Source organism: Brugia malayi (genome assembly GCF_000002995.4).
Source record: "Brugia malayi strain FR3 genome assembly, contig: Bm_v4_Chr3_scaffold_001, whole genome shotgun sequence".
In the NCBI taxonomy this organism is placed as follows: Eukaryota; Metazoa; Nematoda; class Chromadorea; order Rhabditida; family Onchocercidae; genus Brugia; species Brugia malayi.
Window position 1 is genome coordinate 5,794,789 of NW_025062477.1, and position 24,205 is coordinate 5,818,993.

Below are 24,205 nucleotides of genomic sequence, written 5' to 3' on the forward strand. Positions count from 1 at the left end.
AATTTTTTGTATGCCTCTTTATCATGACTGATATGCAGTATTAGAATGTTATTTAGAAGTTTGAAGTTACGGTCAAATTTTGCAAGCTGCAAAAAATGAATTGTTTTAATTAACGCTTTAATGAAACACTATTCACAAATGAAGCATTATAATATGGAATACGGCTAAACAAATATCGAATATTACTGTTCTCTCTATGATCGCTTTATCTATTAAACATGCGACTTTTCCTGCTTTTGTATAGAGAATAATATCAATACCACATGTATCTTAATGGAGTAAGTATCATCATATGCTGACTTATTATCAGAAAGTAAATGACACATGTCTACGACTTTAGCGAGAACAATCAATAGTACAGTATAGCCATCATTATAAAAGAACATCAAAATTATTGTGCAAAACATGATGCCCATAAAAATAAAAACTCATGTGACTGAGAAGTATCTGGAATTAGCATAATAAGTTGCAGGTGCCGCATCATTCGTTAATAAGTCGAGACTGTAATTTAACGAGAACTCAGCTCAACATAAGAAAGGTTTCTGTTTCTTATGGAAATGAACTTATGTAGCTTCAAAATGAGAAATGGAACATAAAATTGACCAGGATATAAGCAAAAAGCATCATTTTTTCATATTTATCGAATATCCTCCACCAGGTTGTTGCACCATTTCGAAGTTATCCGTTGATAAACCAAAAGGTTTCAAGCACATATTTCCAAAATCTTTCAGTTTCGAAATCATTTCCTGAAATACTTCTATTACTGTTTCAAAGCTCACGTGAACGTCGAACGTCATCAATCTTTTAAAAGCGCCAATAGTTGAACATTAGCCACATGAATCTAAGTTGTTAATGAATACTATGTAAAAGGATTAAAGGGAGATCCATCCGAGAAAGTGAAGTGTGCCGGAGAAACAATCTTGCATTTTAGGCAGGTTAACTGGTATTTGCAAAAAATTATATCCTTTTATTATTTGCTTATCTCTTAGTTAATTTTAAGCGGCATGACCTGAGGATCATAAAGTTTTGATGCTTTTTAATCATAGAGTTTTAATGCTTTTCCTTGAATTTGGTCTTTCTTAAAATTTAAAATTCGAAATCAGATCTTTCATTAGAAAATACCACACCTTCTTCATCCTTTCATTCCGTTCATCAATTGCCTGTTTTAAATCAGCAATTCTCTTGGCATAATCCTTCCTTCTTTCAGGATACATTTTTAATAACGATTCAAAGTCTTCAACGGCTTGTTCATATTTCTCTTCCAATTGAGCATAACAGTGAGCACGTCTTTCTAAGGGCTTATCATTTGGTGCACCTAAAAAGACAAAATAAATCCTAATAGTATAGCTAAGTTAAAAAGACTACAAGATTAAATTTCAATTTTATTTCCTGTTTTATATAAGCAACAAAACAAATTGGAATTTTAAGAGCAATGACCGAAACTGACCAATTTCCAACGCTTCACTACAATCTTCAATAGCTTTTTCCCAGTCCCTGAGTTTCATATGTGCAGCAGCTCGATTGCTCAAATATGTTGCTCTGAAGGGAAAAAATTTTTTTTGTTCTCATTTATTGTTTAAATTGTGTAGAGAAAGCGCATGACAGTTAAAGTAATAAAAGTTATTTAACATTTGTCTTTGAAAAGGAGCTAAAAATTAAGAAACAAAACATAAAAACCTATCACTAGTGTATATGAGTGGACAAGTATCCAAAGATTTTGTGTAAAAATGTGCTGCTTCGTACCAAAATCCTTGGCCAAAATAATCATTCCCCTGAAAATCTAAGAAATATGAACATTCTTAACTAAATATTCTCCACTAAGATAAATAAATAATCTCGACTAGCTGAGTTGAGATTCGAGTCAGGCGATTTGGAAGAATGAAAAAATATAATCACACTCATAACATATATTAGCATAGTTCCAGAACGGAAAGAATCCATGAATGTCACAAAAAGGATTCGTCATAATTACATTATAAATTTAAGATTTCCTGGATGTACCTGTGAAACCGGAACTTAAATTAATATACGACAGTTGAAGAAATTTACCTGAGTTTTTAAAGCTTTAGACTTTTCTCGAAGCTTGTTTAATTCCTCCTCGGTCAATGCTGCTTCTCGTTCTTTACGCTTCTCCAATTCTTCTTTTTTCGTTTCACCTATTTTTTTGTCGTTTTGCTGCGTATTACTTCCATCTGCAAATTGCATATAATTCATAGAAATACTAGATCAAAGTTGTTCCATCGTAGTTCTATGTAAGACACAAGAAACACTGTAGACAATTACTTATCGATTCTATCATTCCCACAGAAATTTCAGCCTAATTTCTATCGTAAACACCAAAAAAAGCAGAACCTGTTAATTCGCATAATGAAGTTAAGTCAAAAGAAGGAGTGAAGAAAAACTTCGCACCTATAAAGTTTGAAGGAATTCGAAAAAATAAAATAAACCACCTTTATTACTTCTGTCTTGAATACCGTCATTAAGCGCTTTGTGCACAATATCATCGCCACCAATATCTTCCACCTTCGCATTAATGCCAGTCATATCATTTTTCGCAGATGAATCAAGTGATTTAGTGAAATCACCACCATCATCAGCTTTACTCGTGCCAGCCATCATTGACAACGCTTGTAAAACCTATGATAAGATCAGCAATGTTTTATATGAATTAGTTCAGAGTATCATCTGATAACGTTACACCCTTATGTCGCGAATGATTCTTCATGAAACTTCGGGCTACAAAACTGAATTACTGTTACTGGTTCGCCAAAAAGTCCATCCACAAAACTAGTCAATATTCTGCTGTTTATATTCTATCTTGAACGTTAATCTTCATATTACCACTGAAAAACGACCCCATATTAATACAAAAACCTATCCAGAGTAACTAACTCTGGGAAATAAACTTGAGAAATATAGACATTTAAAGATGAGACATATTAATTGGTTATAGTTAACCAAACAAATAAGTGACTCAGATCATAAATCTATTTTCACATTCACATATATTTACAGAATATACCATAAAATTACACATATATTTACAGAATATACCATAAAATTACATTCCCACAAATATAAATATAATTTTCACAGTATAATAGATAAACTGGAACTGATTAAAGGATTTAAGTGTTACCAGGTAATGATTTTGGTAAAGTTATTTCAAATTTCAGATATCGTCATATTTCAACATTATCATAAAGTTATTTCTTTCTAACAATAGTTTGATTTTTTGAAAGAGATCATTATAATATATACTAGGACTAAACCAGTACGTTCAAGTTGGCTATGACATATAATTTCAAATCTTATTCAAGATAAATTATTAAGGATTATGTTAAGTAAGGAAAATGTTGCGTAAGAAAGAATCCTTCAGACGTATAAAATGTAAAACCAGAAGTTTCCCGTCTCCGATCAACTCATCCGCTTCGTAAGATTGAGATTAACTTATTATTAAGGTGATAATAACATAACATTACAGTACTTATCAAGATCAGAACTACGTGTATTTAATACCGCAGTAGAACGAGAAAGTAGTAAATGTAAGCATTGTATAAATTTTTTTATATCTTTACGAATTAATCATTTCTAGCATTGCCCATATTACAGTAAACCTTCACAATAGCACATAATTTAAAAAAAATGATAAAAGAGTCATCTTTAATTTATGTAACCGAATTATTATTACTACTTTTTGTTAATGTTAACTAAGCATGTTTTCTTCAAAATTTTTAAAAAAAGAATAATAACCGACAAACTAATTTAATAATATTAAATGAAAAATCTTATAAGCAAAATTGGAAAGATTTATTGGTTGTTGCCAAGTTCTTCGTTTATTTGATCTTTGTCAAATGGATCTGTCGACTTAGGAATGCACAGATTTTGCTATATTCCAGTTGTAGAAATATAAGGAAAAAAAATGCTCGATGTCAAATAAAAACGTAGAACTTGGTTCAGTTATCCTGCGTTTCAAATGCAAATACGAGTAATAATGATTTGATGAGTTAATGAGTAAAACCATCGTTTATATAAAGCATTAAACATAAAAATATTCATAATGAGGAAAAACAATTTACTGGCTGTCAACAACCAAACACAAAAAAGAATTAAGGTAAAGAGATACTTAAGAAATAATAGTCACTTTCATGTTCTTTCATCCAGAATCCATTTTCAAAACTATTTTCAGTCGTATATTTTCGATCATTGTCATCTTGAAATCCTTGCTCAATCCTTTTCGATAATTTTTCAATCATGAAAGGCCTCGAACATTTACCGAACGAATTGTTTGAAAGCATAAATCCATAAATGGGAAATAATGACACCTATATTTCGTTTTCGAATGCAGCAAGACGCCATTTGATATCACGTTTCGCTTCAACTCTAGGATCTACTTTTACTTCACATTTTTGCTGACCATCTAAAATCTCTTGACATTCCAGCATTGCGCTGCGTAATTTATCAATACAGTCAGCCATGTTCAGCTGCTCCGAATAAGTTCGACATGATTCAATCACCAAAAAACCGTTCCTGAAAAGGATAAAAGTGACTTTATTCAAACCGGCTTCAACTGATTTCACATCATTTGTGATCAATTACATAATATTCTTATCCTAATAACAAGGAACAAATTCGATATTTTGAAACAAATAACACTATTGCAATTTTAAGCATTTATATAACAAATCGTGAAAAATAGAAAAAGAAATGAGCAGATCTAATCACTGTATTATACACTTTTACGTTGCAAAAAATCACCAGTTCAATAAATTTAATTTCTTTGAAATTGAAGCGATAAAAATCTACTTGAAACAATTTATGTATGTGAGGTCTCTTTTTGAACGCATCTTACATCGACGCTTTAACCACTTGATATCGCGTACTTTGTTTTTATCCTCGTCCTTCCCACATGTTATCTTTCAAGGAAATTTTATTCCAAATTTATTCATAATAGGAAAAGATTTATAAACAGTGCACTGTTTAATGTACCGCAAATCTTAAAGTATTGCTAAATGAACTTCAAAGTTTGAATTCAAAATTTAAAACTAACCGATCAATTCTGTGTGAATATCGTGCTCTCATATCATCCGCTATTGCTGTTGGGATCCAATCAGCTTTAAGGGGAATACGAAGTTCAACTTGAGGAGCTTGCTGATCCTCCCGAAAGGTGACTGTCTTTTGCAAACATTCCAAAGGAATTCTGCCATCAAATCTTGTTGTGGAGAAGTGACGACGTAAAAGTGAGCACCGTAAAAATAATTGAAATCTCATAGCTGAATTCAAAATTATTATTGTATCAATCAACTAAATAAAAACATGATATAATAGAAAATCTTCGAAATGTTAGGACGCTTCATGAGACTCCTCCAAGATATGCTTATTTATTTAAACCAAAGTGCAGACTGTAAAAGAATAAACTTTCTCAGTCCCTTCAATACATCAAAGGTCAATTCAAATGAGGAGACCTAGGAAAATTACACTTGCCTATGCATGACAATAATTTTAAAATATGGCTAAAAAATGAATCTTGAAGCGACACGATTTTAGCAAATTTTATATCTGCATTTTTATTGCGAATGATATTTTTCAAACGCATACCACAAAACAACATTATCAAGATGTCGAACATGGCGTGCAAAATTACTCTACGTTATTGAATATTCGTCATTTTAAGTACATATGATCATCATGAACAATCAAAATCTTAAGTGATGAATACTCTAAAATCATAATTCTATGGAATGAAATTGCCAAAATCCTCAATCGTCCTTTTTGTTTTCTTTTTGCTACGAATACAGTTATGCTTTTGGTTTTAAAATATTAGGTGTAACTCTAGCAAAAGATCAGTAAAAAATGAAGGAGAAAGAAAAATTACCTACAAAACGATAAATGTGCACTGAGATATAAAATACAGGAGTGATATTTCTAATCAAAATTTGATAGACTTTTTTCAAGAGTTTTTTATTTTTAATAAACATTGTGGAAGTAGTAAAAGTTCAAATCATATAAGCGTGAAAAAGAAATGCACAATTAATCATGGAAATATCAGCTAATAAACATAACAAATTATTAATTTCGGAATATGATGTCGTATATTTGGTCGTAATGCGAAACAAAATGTACATCCACATCTTTTCGGATAAAGTCTGGCAAGTCGGAGAAATCTTTCCGATTTTCTTCCGGTAATATAATACAATTCACTCCAGCTCTTTTAGCCTGAATGAATCAACAGATTAACTACAGGAAAACATTAAGTCTGCAACGTATAAAAGCAATCGACTCACAATGAGTGCAAAAAAAGATAAAAAAGAAGAGAAACATCCCTTTACCTTGAGCCATATCTACAGGCAATAAAAACCGCTCATAGACCTTTTTTTAATAACAAAATTTTTAAAATATCTACACTTGAATAAACAACATTTGATTTGCGCAGAAATCCAACATTCCAAGGTTAGAAACCTATTGTACATAACTAATAGTCAAACAATTTTTACAAAAATTTTCGTGCTCTTTTAATAAAATAAAATGCTGGAAAATTTCAAATAACGTACAGCAATAACTTTTTCTTTAATTCCACCAACTGGTAATATTCTTCCAGTAAGAGAAATTTCACCGGTCATTGCAACATTTTGCCGAGCCGGCTGATTCAAAGCCAGCGACAATAAAGCCGATGTTATTGTACAACCTGCAGATGGACCATCTTTCGGTGTTGCACCCTACAAAAACAAATGAACGACTGTTAGCTAGAAAATATCCCAATCTCGAAACTTGTACATAAGATAATATTCCCGTAAAATTGAAACATCAAAAGAAAAAGAAGAAATTGAGACAAACCTCTGGGACATGAACATGTATATGCGCCTTATCGAGAAAATCGTTATTCGGAAAATGATTCCTAAGGATATTTTTAGCGACCGTATAAGCAATACGCATACTCTCTTTCATAACATCACCTAGATGTCCAGTTGTTTCTAAACTACCGAATGGAACGGTTGCATCGGATTTCGATGAGTTGTCTGTATCATTCAATGAATCATTTGAAAATCCACTATCAGTACTTGGATTTCGCGATAATGAAGTTTTAGATATAATTAAACTCCGACGTAAACATGCTTCAATGTATAACGATGAACCACCTGAAAATTTTTGGTATGCTTAAATGTAAAACTATACTATTAACATACTAACAGTATCAGTGGAAAAGAACCATTTAAATACAATTTTAGTAGCTCTTCTTATATTGCTTTTTCTTGGAAAACTGGCAAACTTACCCATAGCTGTCCATGCAAGACCCATTATTACGCCAACCGGTGTTGAATCGTATAGACGATCGCTGGTAAATTTAGGTCTTCCGACGAAGTCTTCGATATTCTGATTGTCAACAACTACTTGAGCAATTTCTTGACTAATTCCACCAGCTATTTTGAAAGCTGCTTTACGAAATATCTGGAAAGTAAACCACACGATATGCATGGATTGCATGACAATAAAAATTAATGAAGATTTAAAAACATCCTGTGATTCACACTGCAAGATACAAAAATTTCATGCAATAAATTCTAACCATTCGCTGACCAATACCTACATCTTAATCTAGCGGATGAATTATCTGTTAAAAATGTAAATGTTAAATCAGGTGAAGATGAACAAATACTGATCTCATCACATTTAATAGTTGTCGACACATAAACCCATAAAGAAAATCGACCTATAAAATCTCAATCTTTCGTCAAAAAACACGGAAATTTTTATATTTACCTTTTCAATATGCTTCTGAAGATTTCGAACACCAGATTCTCGGCAGTAGTGTTTGATAAGTGTTTGTAATGCTTCCGGAGTTATCTGAAGCTGGTTTTCTTCCAATGAGCTGGAAAAGAAAGTTTTTTTGGACATGTGCTAGTTGCACAAACATACCTAGCAAATATCCCTATTTATTTCAATACTAGGAGATAATTTGATGTCACTGACTTTTTATTGCTTGCTTTTTCAAATTCTCATTTTTTTTAATCTCTATGCTGAATTTAAATTTGGTAATGTTTTCAGTCTATCAAAACCACGTCGTCTAAATAAAACACAGGTGTCTTGTACATCAGAAATAATATTAACCTATCCTTTCGACACTGAGGCACCAAATAACTCTGTGCAATATTTAATTTCTCTTCTGCAACATAACCCGATACTTCGATCATTTCCATGCGATCTTTTAGTGGACCAGGAATAGTATCCGTAATGTTTGCAGTGCAAATAAATAATACCTGGAAATACAAGTTTATCTCAATCCAGAAATCAATTATCTAACAAGTTCCATTTATGAATCGATTCACTGAGTTACCTGAGTTACAGGTATGAGCTAAGCAATTCGGTAACCAATTCTTAGGACATTTTCTAGCAAAATAGGCTATCGGACCAACCTTTGACAAATCGACAGGGACATCGAGAAAGTGATCACTAAAATTGGTGTTTTGTTCTGGATCTAACAGTTCTAATAACGCTGATGATGGATCGCCATGATAACTTGTGCCACCAATTTTATCCACTTCATCAATTAAAACTAATGGATTTTCAGTTTGTACCTTTAAAAAAATTAAGAATTTACCAAAAATTTCTAGTTGGAAAACGGAACATACTAAGGTCAAGGCAGAAGCCAGTCATAAAAAATCCAACTTTTTTCAGACACTGAATCATTTTTCCAGGCATCGCGCCAACATATGTACGGCGATGTCCTTTGATTTCTGCAACATCTGTCATTCCACCAACCGAAAATCGAAAGTACTGAAAATTTTCAAAAATTATGAAATTTAACTTGATACAAATATGTTTGGCGATAAATCTGATAAAAAATCCTACCTCCCTATTTAATGCTCTGGCAATTGATCGTGCAATACTCGTTTTACCGGTGCCTGGCGGTCCATGTAAGCATAAAATTTTACCACTTACTTTCTTTTTAAGTATACCAATTGCAATGAATTCCTAAATAGTACAAGATAAAGGATAAAAGTCACTTTTATTTTCTAACAAAATGTTGGAGTTATTCACATATGAAAGAGTAAAATCAGAAAGGAGAAAAAAGGGACAGAGATAGAGGTTCTAAATTTATTCACTTTTAACAACATACCAAAATTCGATCTTTCACATCTTTCATTCCATAATGGTCTTCATCTAGGACAGCAATCGCTCTATCCAAATCAAGCACATCCTCGGATGTCTTACCCCATGGCATATTTGTTAACCAATCCAAATAATTTCTAGATGATAAAGAAGCTCAAAAAAAAAAAATCGAAATTCATTAGAAAAGAAACAGCGTCACGTAAATCCATACCTTGCAACTGAAAATTCACTGGAATGTGGATCCAGAAAAGACAGTTTGGTTTGTTCTTCCTTAATTACTTTCATTACATATTCAGGAACATTAAGGTTTTTTATGCGATCTTGCATTTTTTCCGTCAAGGCTTCTTTGTCATCCTTTTCTAATCCAAGTTCTTTTTTGATTGCTTTCAGCTAAAATTTTTCAAATGAAAGAATTTGAAAACTCTAATCATAAAAAAAAAATCAAAAACGTTCCTAAGTTACTTCAAATTCCAGGAATGGTATAGGTTTGCCGGAATAATCAAAACCTGGGCAGATAATCCTTACTAAAGAGTTAGAAAAAAAAACTGATTTACCACCTCAGGCTTACAAAATCTTTGCATCACTGTTTTTACTGAATATATAATATTTGAACAACTGTAAACAAAATCAAATCTCAAACCATATCCAATACATTAAAAATCACCTGTTCATTCAAAAGGAATTTACGATGTTGATCATGAACTTTCTTTTCCACATCCTTATTAATATCATGTTTCAGTTTTGCGACTGTTTTTTCCTTTTCAATCAATAGCAATGCTAACTTCAAACGATTTTCAATCTAAACCAAAAAAATTACAGATCTCAAATCTCTAAATACAAATCCGTACATAAAATCCAATATAATGAGAAACCCAGGAAACTTACAACTTCTTCATCCATCAAATTTTGTAAATCGCTTGGATCAGCGCTTACAAGCGACCCAACTAAATCACATAGATATACAGGATTGTCAACCACATTCCTTGATGGATTTGCCGTTAAGCCAAGTTGCTGTGCAAACAATGTATTATATTGCATTACATCACGAATCGTACTAACTATAGCTTGCATTGTTGCCTGAAAAATTTTAAATACCGTTTTAATAAAAATGAAAAAAGAAATCATTCAACTCTAACTCAAATTGACCAACTAAAATTGAAATACAGTTCTTCGCTACTTTTATCTGTCATCATAGGTAAATTTCAGTTTCAAAGTATAAAAAAGTTTGCCAATAAGGATATAAAATAAAGTGTATGCCTAAGATTTGAAAAACCAAATCATTTTTAGTCATAACGACATTTCACATAATCAATTAAAAATAGAACAGTCTATATCAACTGTAAAGATAAAATTTACTTTAACTTCTGTTGTCCTTTCAATAGGTTGCGAAACAACATTTTCGGTCCGAGCTAAAGTAACTGCTGAAGATGCAGTTAACGAAATTTGATCTTTTCCCTTTTCCTTCAGTAGTTTACGACGCTCTTGACGTGCCCTTCTGCCGTTGATTTTTCCAATATTTTCACTGAACAGGGCAAAAAATTTCATTGAAAAATTTTGGGAAGCTGGAAGCAAGATATTTTTCAGTTATTATATTAAAATCAAGAAAAATTCCCTATAAAATGTAAATGATAGACGAAAATCTACAGAATCAAGCTTACTATGAATCAACATCATCAGCAACCGGTTCTAAAATGCGTATGCGCCTTTCAGCAACCAGAACCAATTCTATTTTGTCACCATTATCACCCATAACATTGATTTGTGCGAATGATCCCACTGAATGAAGTTCAGACAAGGATTCTACTGTTTCCGATTCATTCCTGAAACTGGTTCAAAACAATGACAAAGTCGGCTGAATAATCATAATAACGGAAATCATTTAACCACAAACACCGGCTTTATACCTCTCAAACTTTCATCTAAAAAACTTAAACCAATGTTTAAATTACAATGATGGGTTTTCCTATATTTGTTTGTATTATGAACATCCCCTCTCAATTAACTGAATATGATATTCCAGCAAATTAGCTAGGTTTATGTCTCAGTTAATAAATCTCTGCATTAGCCCAGCCTCAATACACATACAGATAACCTACAAACTTATCATCCTTATAATCTTCCTTCGATTTAGATTGTAGGTTTTTAATTCCAAGCTTCACAACAGCAACCATTTCCAAATGTTCCAAATTTATAAGCCAGTTCCTCCTATTCAAATTATGCAACACCGTGATTTCGTCACTACTTGTTGTTAAACCTGCGTCATAAAGAAAAGTTAATCGAAAAGAAAAAACTGACAAACAACTTACTCAGGATCTTTTTTCATGAAAACTCCAACATACGGTTGACGCATTCGTACCTTCCTTCTTAACAATTCTTTTAGTATTTCGTCTTTAGCGACCTTAATGAAATTTTCAAGATCATAGTATATTCTCTTTCAATGCTTCAGTACTACACTACCTTAGTTTAAATTAATTGACATTCAGAACATATCTTTTTTCCTTTTTTTAGGACTGTTAACTTTGCTTTATATATTTGTTTCTTTAGAAACTAGACGAGTGATATTTTTTGCTGACTTCAGGAAATACACCAGAGATGTAAACTTTATTACTGAGTGACTAGTTACTGTCCTTCGTTTATAGAACTTCTTAAGATATTTCGAAAACCTTAGAAGTATAAAAATGCTTTGTAAAAAGCTGAAATGTACTTACAGTAACCCGTGTGATAAAGCCAGGAAAAAGTGGTTTTCTTGAGATGGCAATAATTGGTACAATAGGCCAAACTTCCGGAACTGTTATCGTACTCATTGGCTGAAAACGCATAATTTATATCCTTAAAATCCTCTCGAAGAAAAAAAATTTTTTCAAAAATGAAGTTATACTTCGAAATCAATCTTAGGTTCCCTGAAAGCTAATTGCGTCTGCAATTAAAACCAAAACTACTTACTCCCCCTAACATATCTTCAACCTGTTCCACGATTGCCGTATCCTTATTTTTTGTATCACTCGAAATTTTATCATCATCATCATCATCTTTCCCACTTTCATTGGGACTAAAAAGAAAAAAGTACAAAAAAAAAAAAAAAATTGTTATAGTAATGGCAATTTTGTAGTAGTCTTTTACTTTTTAAGTCAAACAAATAATAAATAACTTTGTTAAGACAAAAAAAAATTTCTTTACTTGCTGTAAAACCGATGGGATGTAATAATTGGTCGTCGGTCTCCGCAAGAAGCTAAAAGATGTCGCCCTGAACAGCTATAGCTTCTAGATACTGCAACGTGATAAGGTTGAATCGAAAGCGGTCTTAACTGTTGATAAAAACGACTACATCGTTCGAAATTTCTCAAGCATCGTGTCGTTGCTTGCAAAGATAGGCGCATATATATCCTACAACGATGAACAGTTTTCCAATTAGTAAGAAAAAATATGGATTTCCGTTCTAAGGATCTTTAATTAGCAAAACTTACAATAAATTATATCAAAACATTTAAACAGCTGACCACTCTCAAGAATAAAATTGACGATCTCTTGATCTCCCTCAAGACTAAAATCGTTTATTGAATTTATTTTCGATTTAAGGCAGAATGCAACACAGAAGGTTATGGGAAGTATAAAGCCATAAAAACAAGGATATTTAAAAATGTGGAGTTCCTAATTAAAATCAGAATCACCAATACTTTACTCGCAATTCTGACTCATTTCTGAGTATTCTATCTGATATGGAAATAAATCCATCTCGAAAATAAGTATATCAAGCCATGATTAGACTATAAAACAGCTATTAAATAAACACAGCTAAGAGAAGTAAATTTTATTGATCTTCTCTTGGAAAAAAGCAACCAATCAAAAAATAGCCACGATACAAAAACAAAAAACAAAAAAGTTAATGATTAAAGAGGAAAACAAATAAGTGGAAAAAAATCTAAAACAAAAGACTACAAACTATTCCATTTATTTTGTTTTCTTTTTTTCTTTCGATGAAGCATTTGCAGACGATGGTGTAACTGTTTGAACGGGTTGCCACTGTAAATTGGTAGATCGAAATTAGAAATAGAAAACTTAAAGTAATCGCTAAAGTAAGCAATGAAATATCTAAGAGAACAATTTATGTCGAAAATTTTCATGAATTACGAAAAAATCTGAAGTACAAAAGTTCGGTCATTATATGCTGTGGATATAAATGATAGAAAGATAGCACTTACATGTATTGGATTACGTCTCAAATATGGCCATGGTGGTATAACAAGAATACATGATATAATAAAGCCACAGCATAATGTATAGATGGCGTATGATAGTTGCTCCGTAACATAGCCAATACCATATCCAATCACAGCCGTTAACACTAATATCAACTATAAATGGTAATTTAAAATAAAATTTCATAGAATTTATAGTTGCCAAGGATAAAAATTCAGAGATTTTAGCGATGGAATCTACAATTTATGTATTTGAAAGTTAAACATGATTATAATTATGCAATAATTAAATATATTTTCAAATAATTCCAACGGAATAATTCCTTATCATAAAAACTTTAATCCGTTTTGATAGCATGAATGGTATCCAATTCTTCAAACCATATCTCATATAAGTACCGAGATAAAAAATTCCACTGGATTTCTCCTGAACTATGAGAAACTATAAAATTCATCTATTAAATAAAACGATTAATGAGTATATTACCTGAAAAATTCGTTCCGCTCTTCGCTGTCCAACAAAATCAATATATGTGGAAAATTTTCTTAACGATGGCGGTAACATTTGTATTAGCCCATCCATTTTTCCACTACCTTAAATTTATATGACCCATTTTTTGCCATATTTGCATACGGCATAGTATAAAAATTGAAGACAAAGAAAGAAAACAAATCAAACGGTTTTCTCAAACTTCAAAAATCGTTTAATCATAAGAAAGATACAAAATTGAAATCACCACTGTCATCATCATCGTCATTAACGGAGAATGTTTTAGTTAAGCATCTGAGAACAATACGCGATGTAACAAAAAATAACACAAGAAAAATAAGCAACTGTTAAGTATAGCATTCCAAAAAATACAAAATAATAACAATAAAAGAAAATATTGCAGAAGGAGAAAGGGAGGGAAACGGAGAGAGAGAAAGAGGAAAAGTGTGAAAAACTACAACTGATTCCGTACGATATTTATAAAGATATCTCACATCTAAATACATCTAAGTGGATTTTCAATAATCAAACCCCTAAATTCACTTCCTTTCTTTCATATTTGATATTGAAACGAAAAAAAAGTTATTTATTTTTGAAATGAATCCGCACCAAAGTTTTTTGAAAATTATTCTTGGAGAAAGAAAAAAACACCGTTATTAACTACATAAATAATGAAGATCCAAGTTAAGTGGATCGCCTATTGCTAATAAATTATTGCAAGCAAAATGTCAAATATCATTTTGCTGCGAAAATTTCACCAAACATTGCAATAAAGCTTACGATTACGTAAAATTTTAATAAGAAATTTTAAATTTTCATAAATCTTAATACAAATTCTAACATAATAAAATGATATTTGACACGAAACGACATATGATATTCTTACGTAAACAAAGTCATACCATTCGAATTTTAACTTCAAGCCTACTTAATTGATCAATGCAAGATATAAACCAAATACGTAATGTGTAAACCTTTAAAAGAACACACAGAAGTCCGAAGTTTGACTTTTGTAAAATTCGCACTATTCCCGTTCATCGTTCGATAATTGTTTGGAGCAATACGCTTACGTGAAACGTGTTCGTACGTCGTTGCTCATTAATTTTTATATCCCATTTATTGTTGTTTTTTATATTTCACTTATTGTTACAATACAATAAAGATTAATTTTTATATATTTCATTTATTGATGTTTGGTTTTGTGCTTCTTTTCTTTCTCTTAAAAATTTGATTGTCTCTAAATCATGAAAAAAATTGTAATAAAAAGATTGTACTTTCATACGACTTACTTTTTTCTTTCTAAAAAAAAAACTTGTGGTTTAGTTATATTTTTCAAAAGATTAATAGACTAATGTCTGGTAACAATGAAGAAGAAAGTGATTCGGAAGATGACGAAGAATATGTACCATCCGATCCCGACGATAATGAACAGAATGAAAGTGGTGGAAGTACTGGCGGTGATGGTGTTACAGTGAACAGCAATGCAATGTTAGCATTACAAGAATTAAAGTAAGCAGTTATAATTTTAATTAAATTTTGATGTTTTGAGTGATTTCTTGGCTGATAAGTAATGATCTCCGATAATTTGGCTTCTTTTTTTTATGGAAATGAAGTTTATAGATTCCGAAATTTACGAATTTAGTGGAGTAGTTATAAGAAGATATAAGTCATTGTTTGATCTTTTGTTGGAGCTTTGTCTCTTTAATTTCAAAACTTCTTGCATGATAGATGACATATATGATTTTTAATGATTTCACTATGCTTTCTTTCTAGATGTCTTTCATCTGCTATTTTCCTTTTTTGCTGTTAACTTTATTACAGCAAATAGGTGTGAAGTTTACTTTCGGAATTTATGCCAAAAGTAAGTCAAATAGCCAAATTTGACTCTTTTGAAAACGTTTTTTTTTAATTTATCATTTGAAGAGAAATGAATAAATCAGAGGAAACGGAAGATGAGCGAGCGCGAAGGTTAAAATTATTGTTTGAAGAATTCATCGGAGGAAACGATGCTATACCAAAACCGTCAACTAATGAAACTTTACCTACGTAAGATTTTTATGTGACTTGGAAACGATTTCTTTATTTTCATATTCTATGTGTTTAAAATTTAGTTCAACTGCTGATAGTGAACGAGTACCGATGAAGATATGTGAAATTCCGAAATTAGCTGCAGAAACGGTTGACAATATTTTTGATGGCGTACTGGACAAGGGAAATGTTTCGTAAGTTCCATTTCGAGATTTATAGTTAATCAATTCTTGGTAAATGAAGTAGCTAAACTAGTGATTAGTTGGAAATGAGTCATATTGTTTTGAAAGGCTAGTGCTTTGGTTGATGGGATATTGTGGCACTGGAAGTATACAGTAATTAATGTAGGTCTTTTTGTTGTGTCTTATTGATCTGTCAGTTTTCAGATCGCATTCATAATTTGATCACGGCTCTTATTTTATTTTTTTATTTCAGATTGAAAAATAAACCAGAACTTTGTAAAACGGAGGAGAAGCTGTCCGGACCATTACAATGTGAAAAGTTAGTGCTTACGAATGAAATGAGGTAGGCAAGATTTTGAAAAGTTAACGCTGATTATTACCAAACATTTAGGAGAAAAGCTTCGGATGGATTAACAAGCGCAATCAGTGCCTTGTCGAAGAAATCAAAAGTGAGTGTGCTTGAAAAAACAGCGCAAGATTGGAGAGCTTTCAAAAATGAAACAGGAATTCAGGTATCTGCATTATTATTGTTTTTGTTTAACAATACTCTTGGTTGCATTCTAGGCTAATGTTCCAATTGTTATTATTATTTTTTTTTTTGAGTGAAATTCGTCTCAGAATGATGAGAATCTTAGAAGGGTGTACTGCGTTCATGAAGGAAGGTATGAATTTGAAATTCACTGCAAAAATTAAAAATTACAGGAAGAATTAACCAGTCATAATAGAGGAAAACAGGGTTACGTTGATCGTGTGGAATTTTTATCTCGAACAGATTATCGGCAGTTTGAAATGGAACGTGATGCTCGTAATGCTGCTCGTGAGAAGAAATAATCTGCTCTACCATATATTATTGGCTTTAGTTTTCTTCACAGGTTTTTGTGATCTCATGAGCGAGGAAAGCAATCAGTCTTCACGATTTCTGTGGCAGCGATGATCCTTTCGAGTTGATCTGTTTAGCTGGTTGCGTCGTAAATGGTCACTCATCAGGAAACTTGGATCATTTCATTGTTTATGGTATAATAAAACGACTCGAAGTTATAAATCAAGAGAGAACGACTTCATAAATTGTTCTTGATTTTACTGCTAATGAAAACTTGTCATAGATTGCATTACTTAGATTTACCTGGCAATTCTATGCTTAGGCCTAACATTAGCCACTAATTTGTGAATATTATGAGGCCAAATATGATTGCTGTCCATCACTGCGTGACACTTATATTACTCATAAAAATTTAATTTTCAAATCTTTCAAAAATTTTTTTTGATTTTTATTCATTTAAATATGTATCAATAAAGCTGATTTATGCATTGTTCTTTCATTTTATCTCCATTTAGAAATCTTTTTCCTCTTTTTTGAAAGCCTATTAATACCTTTACTTTTTTTCTAAAGCGCATCCGAATGATGTACTATAAATTAATCTACCGAATTTCATATTTATCGATCATTCCCTTTGCGAGAAATACCTGTCATCGAAATAAAATTAAAGTATTTTACATATTTTAATTTTTTATTTAAATACCCGTAATTAAAATAAAATTCTACGCTAGGTCGGAAATATAATGATCATCGTTTTTTTTTTTTTTTCAGTGAATAAGAACGTTGAGTTTCTCTTTAAAGTGCGCGTAATATCATAGTTGAAAGGCTGAAAAGATCAAGAGATAACAAAAAAAAAATACTGATAAGCGGTAAACAAAAGGGCTTCAGTTTTCATTATATTTTTAACGAAAACAAAAACTACAAATATACTTTGGTGAATTTTATTGAGGAGCAACACAATAAACATTTTACAAGAAGTAAGGTGTCATGCTTAGGAGGCGGCATATGCATTTATAATTCTAGCATGAAAATGCGTTGGAAAGAGGACAGGCGTAGAGAAGAAAGAATTAAAATAAAGAGAAAAAAAATACGGAGTTCTGACAGGCGGAAGTTGTGCTTTATAAAAGGATGAATGGAGGACAGACCGAAAAAGCAAAAAGGAATGAGAAAAGAGCACAAAAATTTGCTGAGTGAAGAGAATTTCTCTCATTTTCAGTTTTGATAAAGTACATACAAAGCAAGGCTTTCCATAAAAGTTTTACATATTTTCGTGACTAATTAGATCAAACTATTTGTCTACCAATTCCTTCAACTTTTCTCTCTTTTTTTTTTTCTCAATGCTAAACATTCCATAGTAATCAAATGACTGCACATTACATGTCCAATTTCACTTCAGTTTCAGTTCGGTTTCACATGTGTCTCAAATTCTTGACGCACTGCTGAAAAAATGAGAATTATTTCTTAAATTTTTCACATTGATATAGGTATCTCTGATTATTCTAAAATTTACACTTTCTTTTTGTTCATATCTCTACTGCAAACATTTTCCAGTCTAAATTGCAAAATAAAAAATCTGCTTGAATTTTCAGATCAATCTTTTTCTACTGTAAAATCTTTGAACACTATCTGATAAATATATCTGCTTCATACATCCATTATTGCTAAATGCATATACTCTTTGAAGAATAATGTGCTTGAAGAAATGACTTATTCTGCATTCAAATTATTAGTAAAGTTTTATCAGTCATTAAAGTAACCCAAATTATGGGCAGAATAATTGGTGAAATAACAGCTGGCACACTCTTTAAAACCGTTAGCGGAATGGTCATTGAAGTAACTGTTACTACAACTACAATTGCTGATATAGAATATTGCAAAATCCCATAGCTAATTTGCCTTATTTCCAATATTTTTCAAAATCTTTTTTGGGAGAAAGTAATTTAAAATCTTGTTCAAATAATTCAAAAACACTAATTTATCTCTCATCCTTTCAATTAAAGAAAGAAGAATGATAGTATTATTAAATGAAAAAGAAAGAGCAAACCATCAAGTTTATTTGTCAAATTTTCAGTCATACGACCCATTTGTTTCTCAATAGCTGATTGATGTTTTTGCATAAATGACTGTATGAAGCGATAGTAAACTTTCTGCGCACCTCTTGTCATTGGCAAATACAAATATAACATGAAGACGCACTATAATTAAAGAAAATTTTGCTTTATTTAAATTTTTTTGAAAACAAAATAAAAAAACCTGAGAAAAAATCTTTTCAATCTCTTGAAAAAGAAGAAACTGAAGTACTAAAAGATATAAATTAACATATACTCAATCTATAAAGCGAATCAGCTATCAAATGGAAATAGTTCCATTACAAATCTTTTCATTGCACTTCCAAACATCACAGCATTGTAATAAAAGTAAAATTTGACAAAAAACAATTTTTCTAAAAACGCATGTTTTTTCCCTAAATAAAACAAGAAATTTACTCTAACAAAAGTAATTAAGTGCAGAACAAGCTGTGGCAAATGATTAATTACATACGGGATAGAACTTTAGTCGTTATGCATATTTTTCTAAATCGGTACTTTTCATGATGTCTCAGATGTTAAACAAAGGATAACCTAACAATATATTATATTAGGATTATTACCATGTGCCAAATCAAACAGACAGCTTCTATATTTTAAAACCTAATGTAACGAACATGAATTAACCTAACATCATTTTAGAAATGCATAAAAAGTCAAATAGTTATCTCGAATTAATCTAATACTATTTTGATATCATAAGCACAACAAGTCTAGAATCTTTAAAAATGTCAAATAACTTAATGGTTGGTAACACCAGCTTTTTATCAGTTAAATATCTTAATAGTCACTTTCATATTTTTAAATTTTTTTAAAATACATCTCCTATCTAATATCACTCAAATATCTAATTTCCACACAGCAAAACCAAAGAAAAAACGATTTTTATATAAGAAATCAGTAACAGAAAACAGTTTTTAAAAATTGGAATAAAAAATATACCTTGAGAAGCCAATAGATCGGGAAATATACTACGAACGTTTCCGAAAAGTGTTCTACGATGCTGAACAATGCAAAGAGAACCCAATAGGTCAGCCATTGTGCGCCGTCATCCTTATGATAAGCTTCGATTGATCTGATTCTAAAAAAATCAATTTGTTGATGACACTATAGCTACCTCAATTTCTCGCTTTACATACACTTTACAAAATAAAAAAGCTCAATATCATCCGATATTTAAACCGATATTTGATAAAACTTAGTTGTTCACTTTCTTCAAACTATATAATTCTATTCCACATAAGCAATCCCAAAATTATTTTACAAATTAGCCTACAAGCAGTTCCGCTTATATTTCTTTCTTTCTCCCTCTCTTTTTCCCTCAAAAAATAAGCAAATGCAATAAATTTAATTTTAAACAAGGCAAAAAGGACAAAAAGAATATCGTTGGATGTAGAAAACTAAACGATCAGAATTACGGATAATCTAAATTAAAAGTGATTAAACTGGAATATTTGACAACAAATATTCTATCGTTTTACGTCAGTTAGTGTAAAGGCTACATCCAATAGTGTCAAATAATAGAAGATTTGTTACACTAATAGCAGTTAGCATATGTATCATTGTATTAGTATATGAAATGACTAATAGTATAAACTGATTTGTTAAAATAATCCTCTTAGCAAAGTTATTTGAATAAGTCAGCTTGCCTAGCAGTCATTTCACAAATTCTAAACATCATTATTGTCTTATTCATTTATAATAAGAAATGAAAGCACGGAGATACACTTACGAGATATATGTCGGATAGACAAAGCCAATAATATTGCACAAAAGTTCAGCAAAAGCTCCAAATATCAAATACAGAGCATGAATTCCGACAAAACCTAAAGAAATTTCTTCTTTTTTTTTTTTTTTGTTTGATAAATATCGTGTTAACATATATAGCACAAGGTTAATCTTAATCAGTTTCTAAAAAAAAGAAGTTGGGAGCATTTTTTGAGATTATCGTAATCAGATAAGAATTATGACATAAAAATTAAAATTTTTAATATAAATTAAAAAAATATAGAGAATTCTCAGACACTGAATTTGGAAATGAAACTTATCACTGGTAAACGAAATAATGGAAGAAAGAAAAAAGATTTTAGTCATATAATGATTATTTTAATACAAAATAAACTTTATTATTTAAGCATTTAATGTGTTTCCTTCTCGACAACATTTTAAATAATAAATCATCAACAAAATATCATCAAGACAACAATAAAATTTTCCTTATAAGCACTTTTAACTAAAACTAACCAAGTACAAGAATATATATAAACTAACCAAGTACAAGATGTAATCGCTTAATTCCTGCTTTTGCTTCAATTTGCGCCAACAAATTCGTCACAGCATTGTCCTCATGCAATTTTTTATCCACATCTTGTAATAATTTATCGACCGCAGGTGGAAGCGGCATTTTCGTTCACTTTACAATACAGTTATTCTGAAAAAAAAAAGTTATAAAGTTTATTTATTAAGAAAAAAAAGCAAAATAACAATAGGCAATAATAAATGGCATATACTATCAATGTTAAATTATAAAAAAATACATAATTTGAGTCATTATCAAAGAAAAAATATGCTGCGATAGACGCAGTTAAGCAATTAATACAGTTAACCACTATTTAATTGAACATAATTAATATTATATATACATTTATTTATAAAAAATTTTTGCAAATATTTAATAAATATTTTAAGAAAGAATTAAACATAGAAGTTATTAGAAAAAATTAATTAAATGCTAAGCAAACTATTGTTTACATAATGTAAGAAACTAATTAAGAAATAGCTTAGGAAACGTACAATTCATCGGCTCGTAATTAATCATCCACATGCTTATTGTGGATATTATTTGTTACAAATGATTAACAGTTAGTGATAATAACTTATCAAATAACATACTTTTTTCATAGCTTATAAAAAGAATTCAAAATATACCGATAATAAGTTTATAAGTGACAATAAGAATTGTATGGTATCTTATTATCAACTAAATGACTTATAAAACATGTATAACAACTGAAATTGATCTATGATACTGAAATGTTCTTCTGAATTTACCAAGCAATTTTGTTAAAATTTGTTAATCAAACACCGATAAAAGCGCACATACACAGAGTTGATTATGAGGCTAATTTTAAAATTAGGCATAACATTGGAAACTTTAAACTTTTCAATATTCTTTTTAATAATAAATTAATCATTATTCTTAACCATAATTATTAGAAATTGTAAATCTTTTAGTTAAAAACGACTTTAAAAAACCAAAAATGATGAAAAGATATATAAACTATAATGAGAAAGAAAAAGTTGGAAAAAAAGAAAAAGATAACAGTAGAATGATGATGGAATACATGTCGGAAAAAAACAAATAGATAATGTATACTTAACTTAGATACTTGAAACACTCCAACTTAAACTACTCCCGTAATATCTCAACTTAAGTAATACTCAAATTTAATTTACCTATATATTTGATAGCTTACTTTTGTTTATGAGTTGAAAAACGGAAATGGAAGGGATGTGTAGGCACTATCCGTATTGTCGCAAAAAGGAAGAATAAAAAAAGTTAACACATGATTTTATAAAAAAAAAAAAAAGTAAAATAAAATGTAGAAAAACTTCCTTTTTCCTCAATAACTATCTGAAATTTAGAAAAAAAAGAAGAAAAGAAAAGAAGAAAACGATTCAATTTTTTTAGCCAGACAGATTTACGAGTAATTTCTTCAGCTTTCTTTATTATTGTCTCTCTCTTCCTATTTCGTAAAAGGAAAATGAGACTATACTACAATAACTATCAATTTGCATAGAGATAAACCATTGTTTAATAATTTATCAATAGCTAAAAATCATTCATAAATAACTTTTTATACATTTCATTCAAAAACAATCATAAAAACGAATAAAAATTTTCCCCTTAAAAAAGTGCATAATAAATGAAAAGCTAATATAATATCTAAGTTTTATAGAAAAAACAAAAGAAAAAAAGAAGGAAAAAAGAACTATAAATAATTCTTAATTAGAAGATTTAAAATTATCGATATAATTAGTTGAATGCAATAAAATAACTCGTTACATTAAATGATAATTTTAAATTTTAACAAAACGATATGATACAATATGTCTGATTAACGATGAAGTTAGACAAGAAATAATGATGAAAAAGATAACAGCAAATGATGAAACATGAGGAAAAACGAGAAAAAAAGAAAGAAAAAAAAGTGACAGAGAAAAGTTTAAAAATACAATACTTCGTCTTCTCTTCCTACCAAATTTCATCGTCTTTTAAGCTATTCATAATAATTACATGCCATTCAGTAAGCGATGAATTATGCTAATGAAGGAAAAAAAAGTATTTCAAATATAACAACTGAAATATTTTCAAATCCCATATACTATACTTCATACATTTTGATAGGTTCAAAAAATTATTTATAAATATTAATGAAAACGATAAGAACGATTGAATATAGAACTGTACAGAAGATGTTATAATAATGGAATTATATTTAAGTATTACAAAATTACTTAAATTTCGCTTTCAGTATTACATATTTTATTCAAATTTCCATGTATACACCTTATTTTATTATTTGTTTATTGTTGTCATTTTTAAAAATTTAAGATTAACTTTAAAAAATCTAAAAACATAACCTTTTCCCCATGAAAGATTTTTCCTTTTTGGAAACTTACTTCAAATTCTATTAAAAAGTAACTAATCACATTCTTAAATCTAAATTCATTTCATAACTTTTACATTTTAAATCAAAATAAATCTTAAAAAAGAAAATTCCTATTTCGTACCAAAAAAGAAAAAAAAATTTTTTTTCTTTTTTTTTTTTTGGTTTTTCAACAAATATTAGAAATAAAACAATTTTTTTATCAAAAAGAGAGAGGGAAAGAGAGAGAAAGAGAAGAAAAAGAGATAAGAAGAATGTAAATATAATTAATATTTGTACACACACAATTATACAGTAATAAAATAAAATTGAAATGAATCAAAGAAAAAAAAGATGAGGACACAATGATAAAACCCATCATAATTTATTAAAAAAAAAAACAATAATTCTACAATATATACAAGAAAAAGACAAATATATACTATCATATAGCATAACTTCATTGGAAAATATTGAAAGAAGCTTGAAATCAAATAAAATAAAATGAAATGAAATACTTCATTTTATTTCAGGCAGCTGTTTAAAATGGATCGAAAAATAAATAAAGAGATGCCTGCCATCAGTGCTCTTCCTTTCATTCATCAACTATATACTGCTTATAACTAGCTAGCAGTTCAGCATTCCTAT

General features: G+C 30.1%; 6 protein-coding genes across 6 annotated transcripts; 1 reads left to right on the plus strand and 5 right to left on the minus strand.

The window, feature by feature from the left end:
- Window positions 1–623: 623 nt before the first annotated feature.
- Bma-ttc-1 (TPR Domain containing protein) lies at window positions 624–2,616 on the minus strand (the record flags this gene model as incomplete). The annotated part of the gene is made up of 6 exons (XM_001895192.2): window positions 624–746; window positions 1,128–1,315; window positions 1,448–1,539; window positions 1,678–1,772; window positions 2,050–2,192; window positions 2,451–2,616. 6 exons carry the CDS (start codon window positions 2,614–2,616, stop codon window positions 624–626), a joined length of 807 nt encoding a protein of 268 aa, XP_001895227.2.
- Window positions 2,617–4,325: 1,709 nt separating this feature from the next.
- Window positions 4,326–5,271, minus strand: Bm1008 (Uncharacterized protein; the record flags this gene model as incomplete). The annotated part of the gene is made up of 2 exons (XM_001895193.1): window positions 4,326–4,530; window positions 5,051–5,271. 2 exons carry the CDS (start codon window positions 5,269–5,271, stop codon window positions 4,326–4,328), a joined length of 426 nt encoding a protein of 141 aa, XP_001895228.1.
- Window positions 5,272–6,069: 798 nt separating this feature from the next.
- Bma-lonp-1 (Lon protease homolog, mitochondrial precursor, putative) lies at window positions 6,070–12,485 on the minus strand (the record flags this gene model as incomplete). The annotated part of the gene is made up of 19 exons (XM_043080103.1): window positions 6,070–6,216; window positions 6,552–6,716; window positions 6,835–7,136; window positions 7,272–7,446; window positions 7,759–7,867; window positions 8,107–8,255; window positions 8,412–8,573; window positions 8,665–8,772; window positions 8,848–8,970; window positions 9,116–9,245; window positions 9,320–9,498; window positions 9,773–9,907; window positions 9,994–10,185; window positions 10,465–10,630; window positions 10,767–10,928; window positions 11,415–11,506; window positions 11,817–11,915; window positions 12,052–12,157; window positions 12,286–12,485. The coding sequence occupies 19 exons, from the start codon at window positions 12,483–12,485 to the stop codon at window positions 6,070–6,072; spliced, it is 2,901 nt and encodes a 966-aa protein (XP_042936037.1).
- Window positions 12,486–13,056: 571 nt separating this feature from the next.
- Bm2553 (microsomal signal peptidase 12 kDa subunit, putative) lies at window positions 13,057–13,887 on the minus strand (the record flags this gene model as incomplete). The annotated part of the gene is made up of 3 exons (XM_001895195.2): window positions 13,057–13,128; window positions 13,308–13,460; window positions 13,792–13,887. The coding sequence occupies 3 exons, from the start codon at window positions 13,885–13,887 to the stop codon at window positions 13,057–13,059; spliced, it is 321 nt and encodes a 106-aa protein (XP_001895230.1).
- A 1,258-nt stretch (window positions 13,888–15,145) lies between these two features.
- Bm3946 (Bucentaur or craniofacial development family protein) lies at window positions 15,146–16,835 on the plus strand (the record flags this gene model as incomplete). Its single annotated transcript, XM_043080104.1, has 6 exons — window positions 15,146–15,303; window positions 15,718–15,840; window positions 15,906–16,016; window positions 16,258–16,323; window positions 16,396–16,516; window positions 16,707–16,835. The coding sequence occupies 6 exons, from the start codon at window positions 15,146–15,148 to the stop codon at window positions 16,833–16,835; spliced, it is 708 nt and encodes a 235-aa protein (XP_042936038.1).
- A 1,384-nt stretch (window positions 16,836–18,219) lies between these two features.
- Window positions 18,220–21,312, minus strand: Bma-yop-1 (TB2/DP1, HVA22 family protein; the record flags this gene model as incomplete). Its single annotated transcript, XM_001895197.2, has 5 exons — window positions 18,220–18,260; window positions 18,866–19,016; window positions 19,851–19,989; window positions 20,641–20,734; window positions 21,180–21,312. The coding sequence occupies 5 exons, from the start codon at window positions 21,310–21,312 to the stop codon at window positions 18,220–18,222; spliced, it is 558 nt and encodes a 185-aa protein (XP_001895232.1).
- Window positions 21,313–24,205: the final 2,893 nt, after the last annotated feature.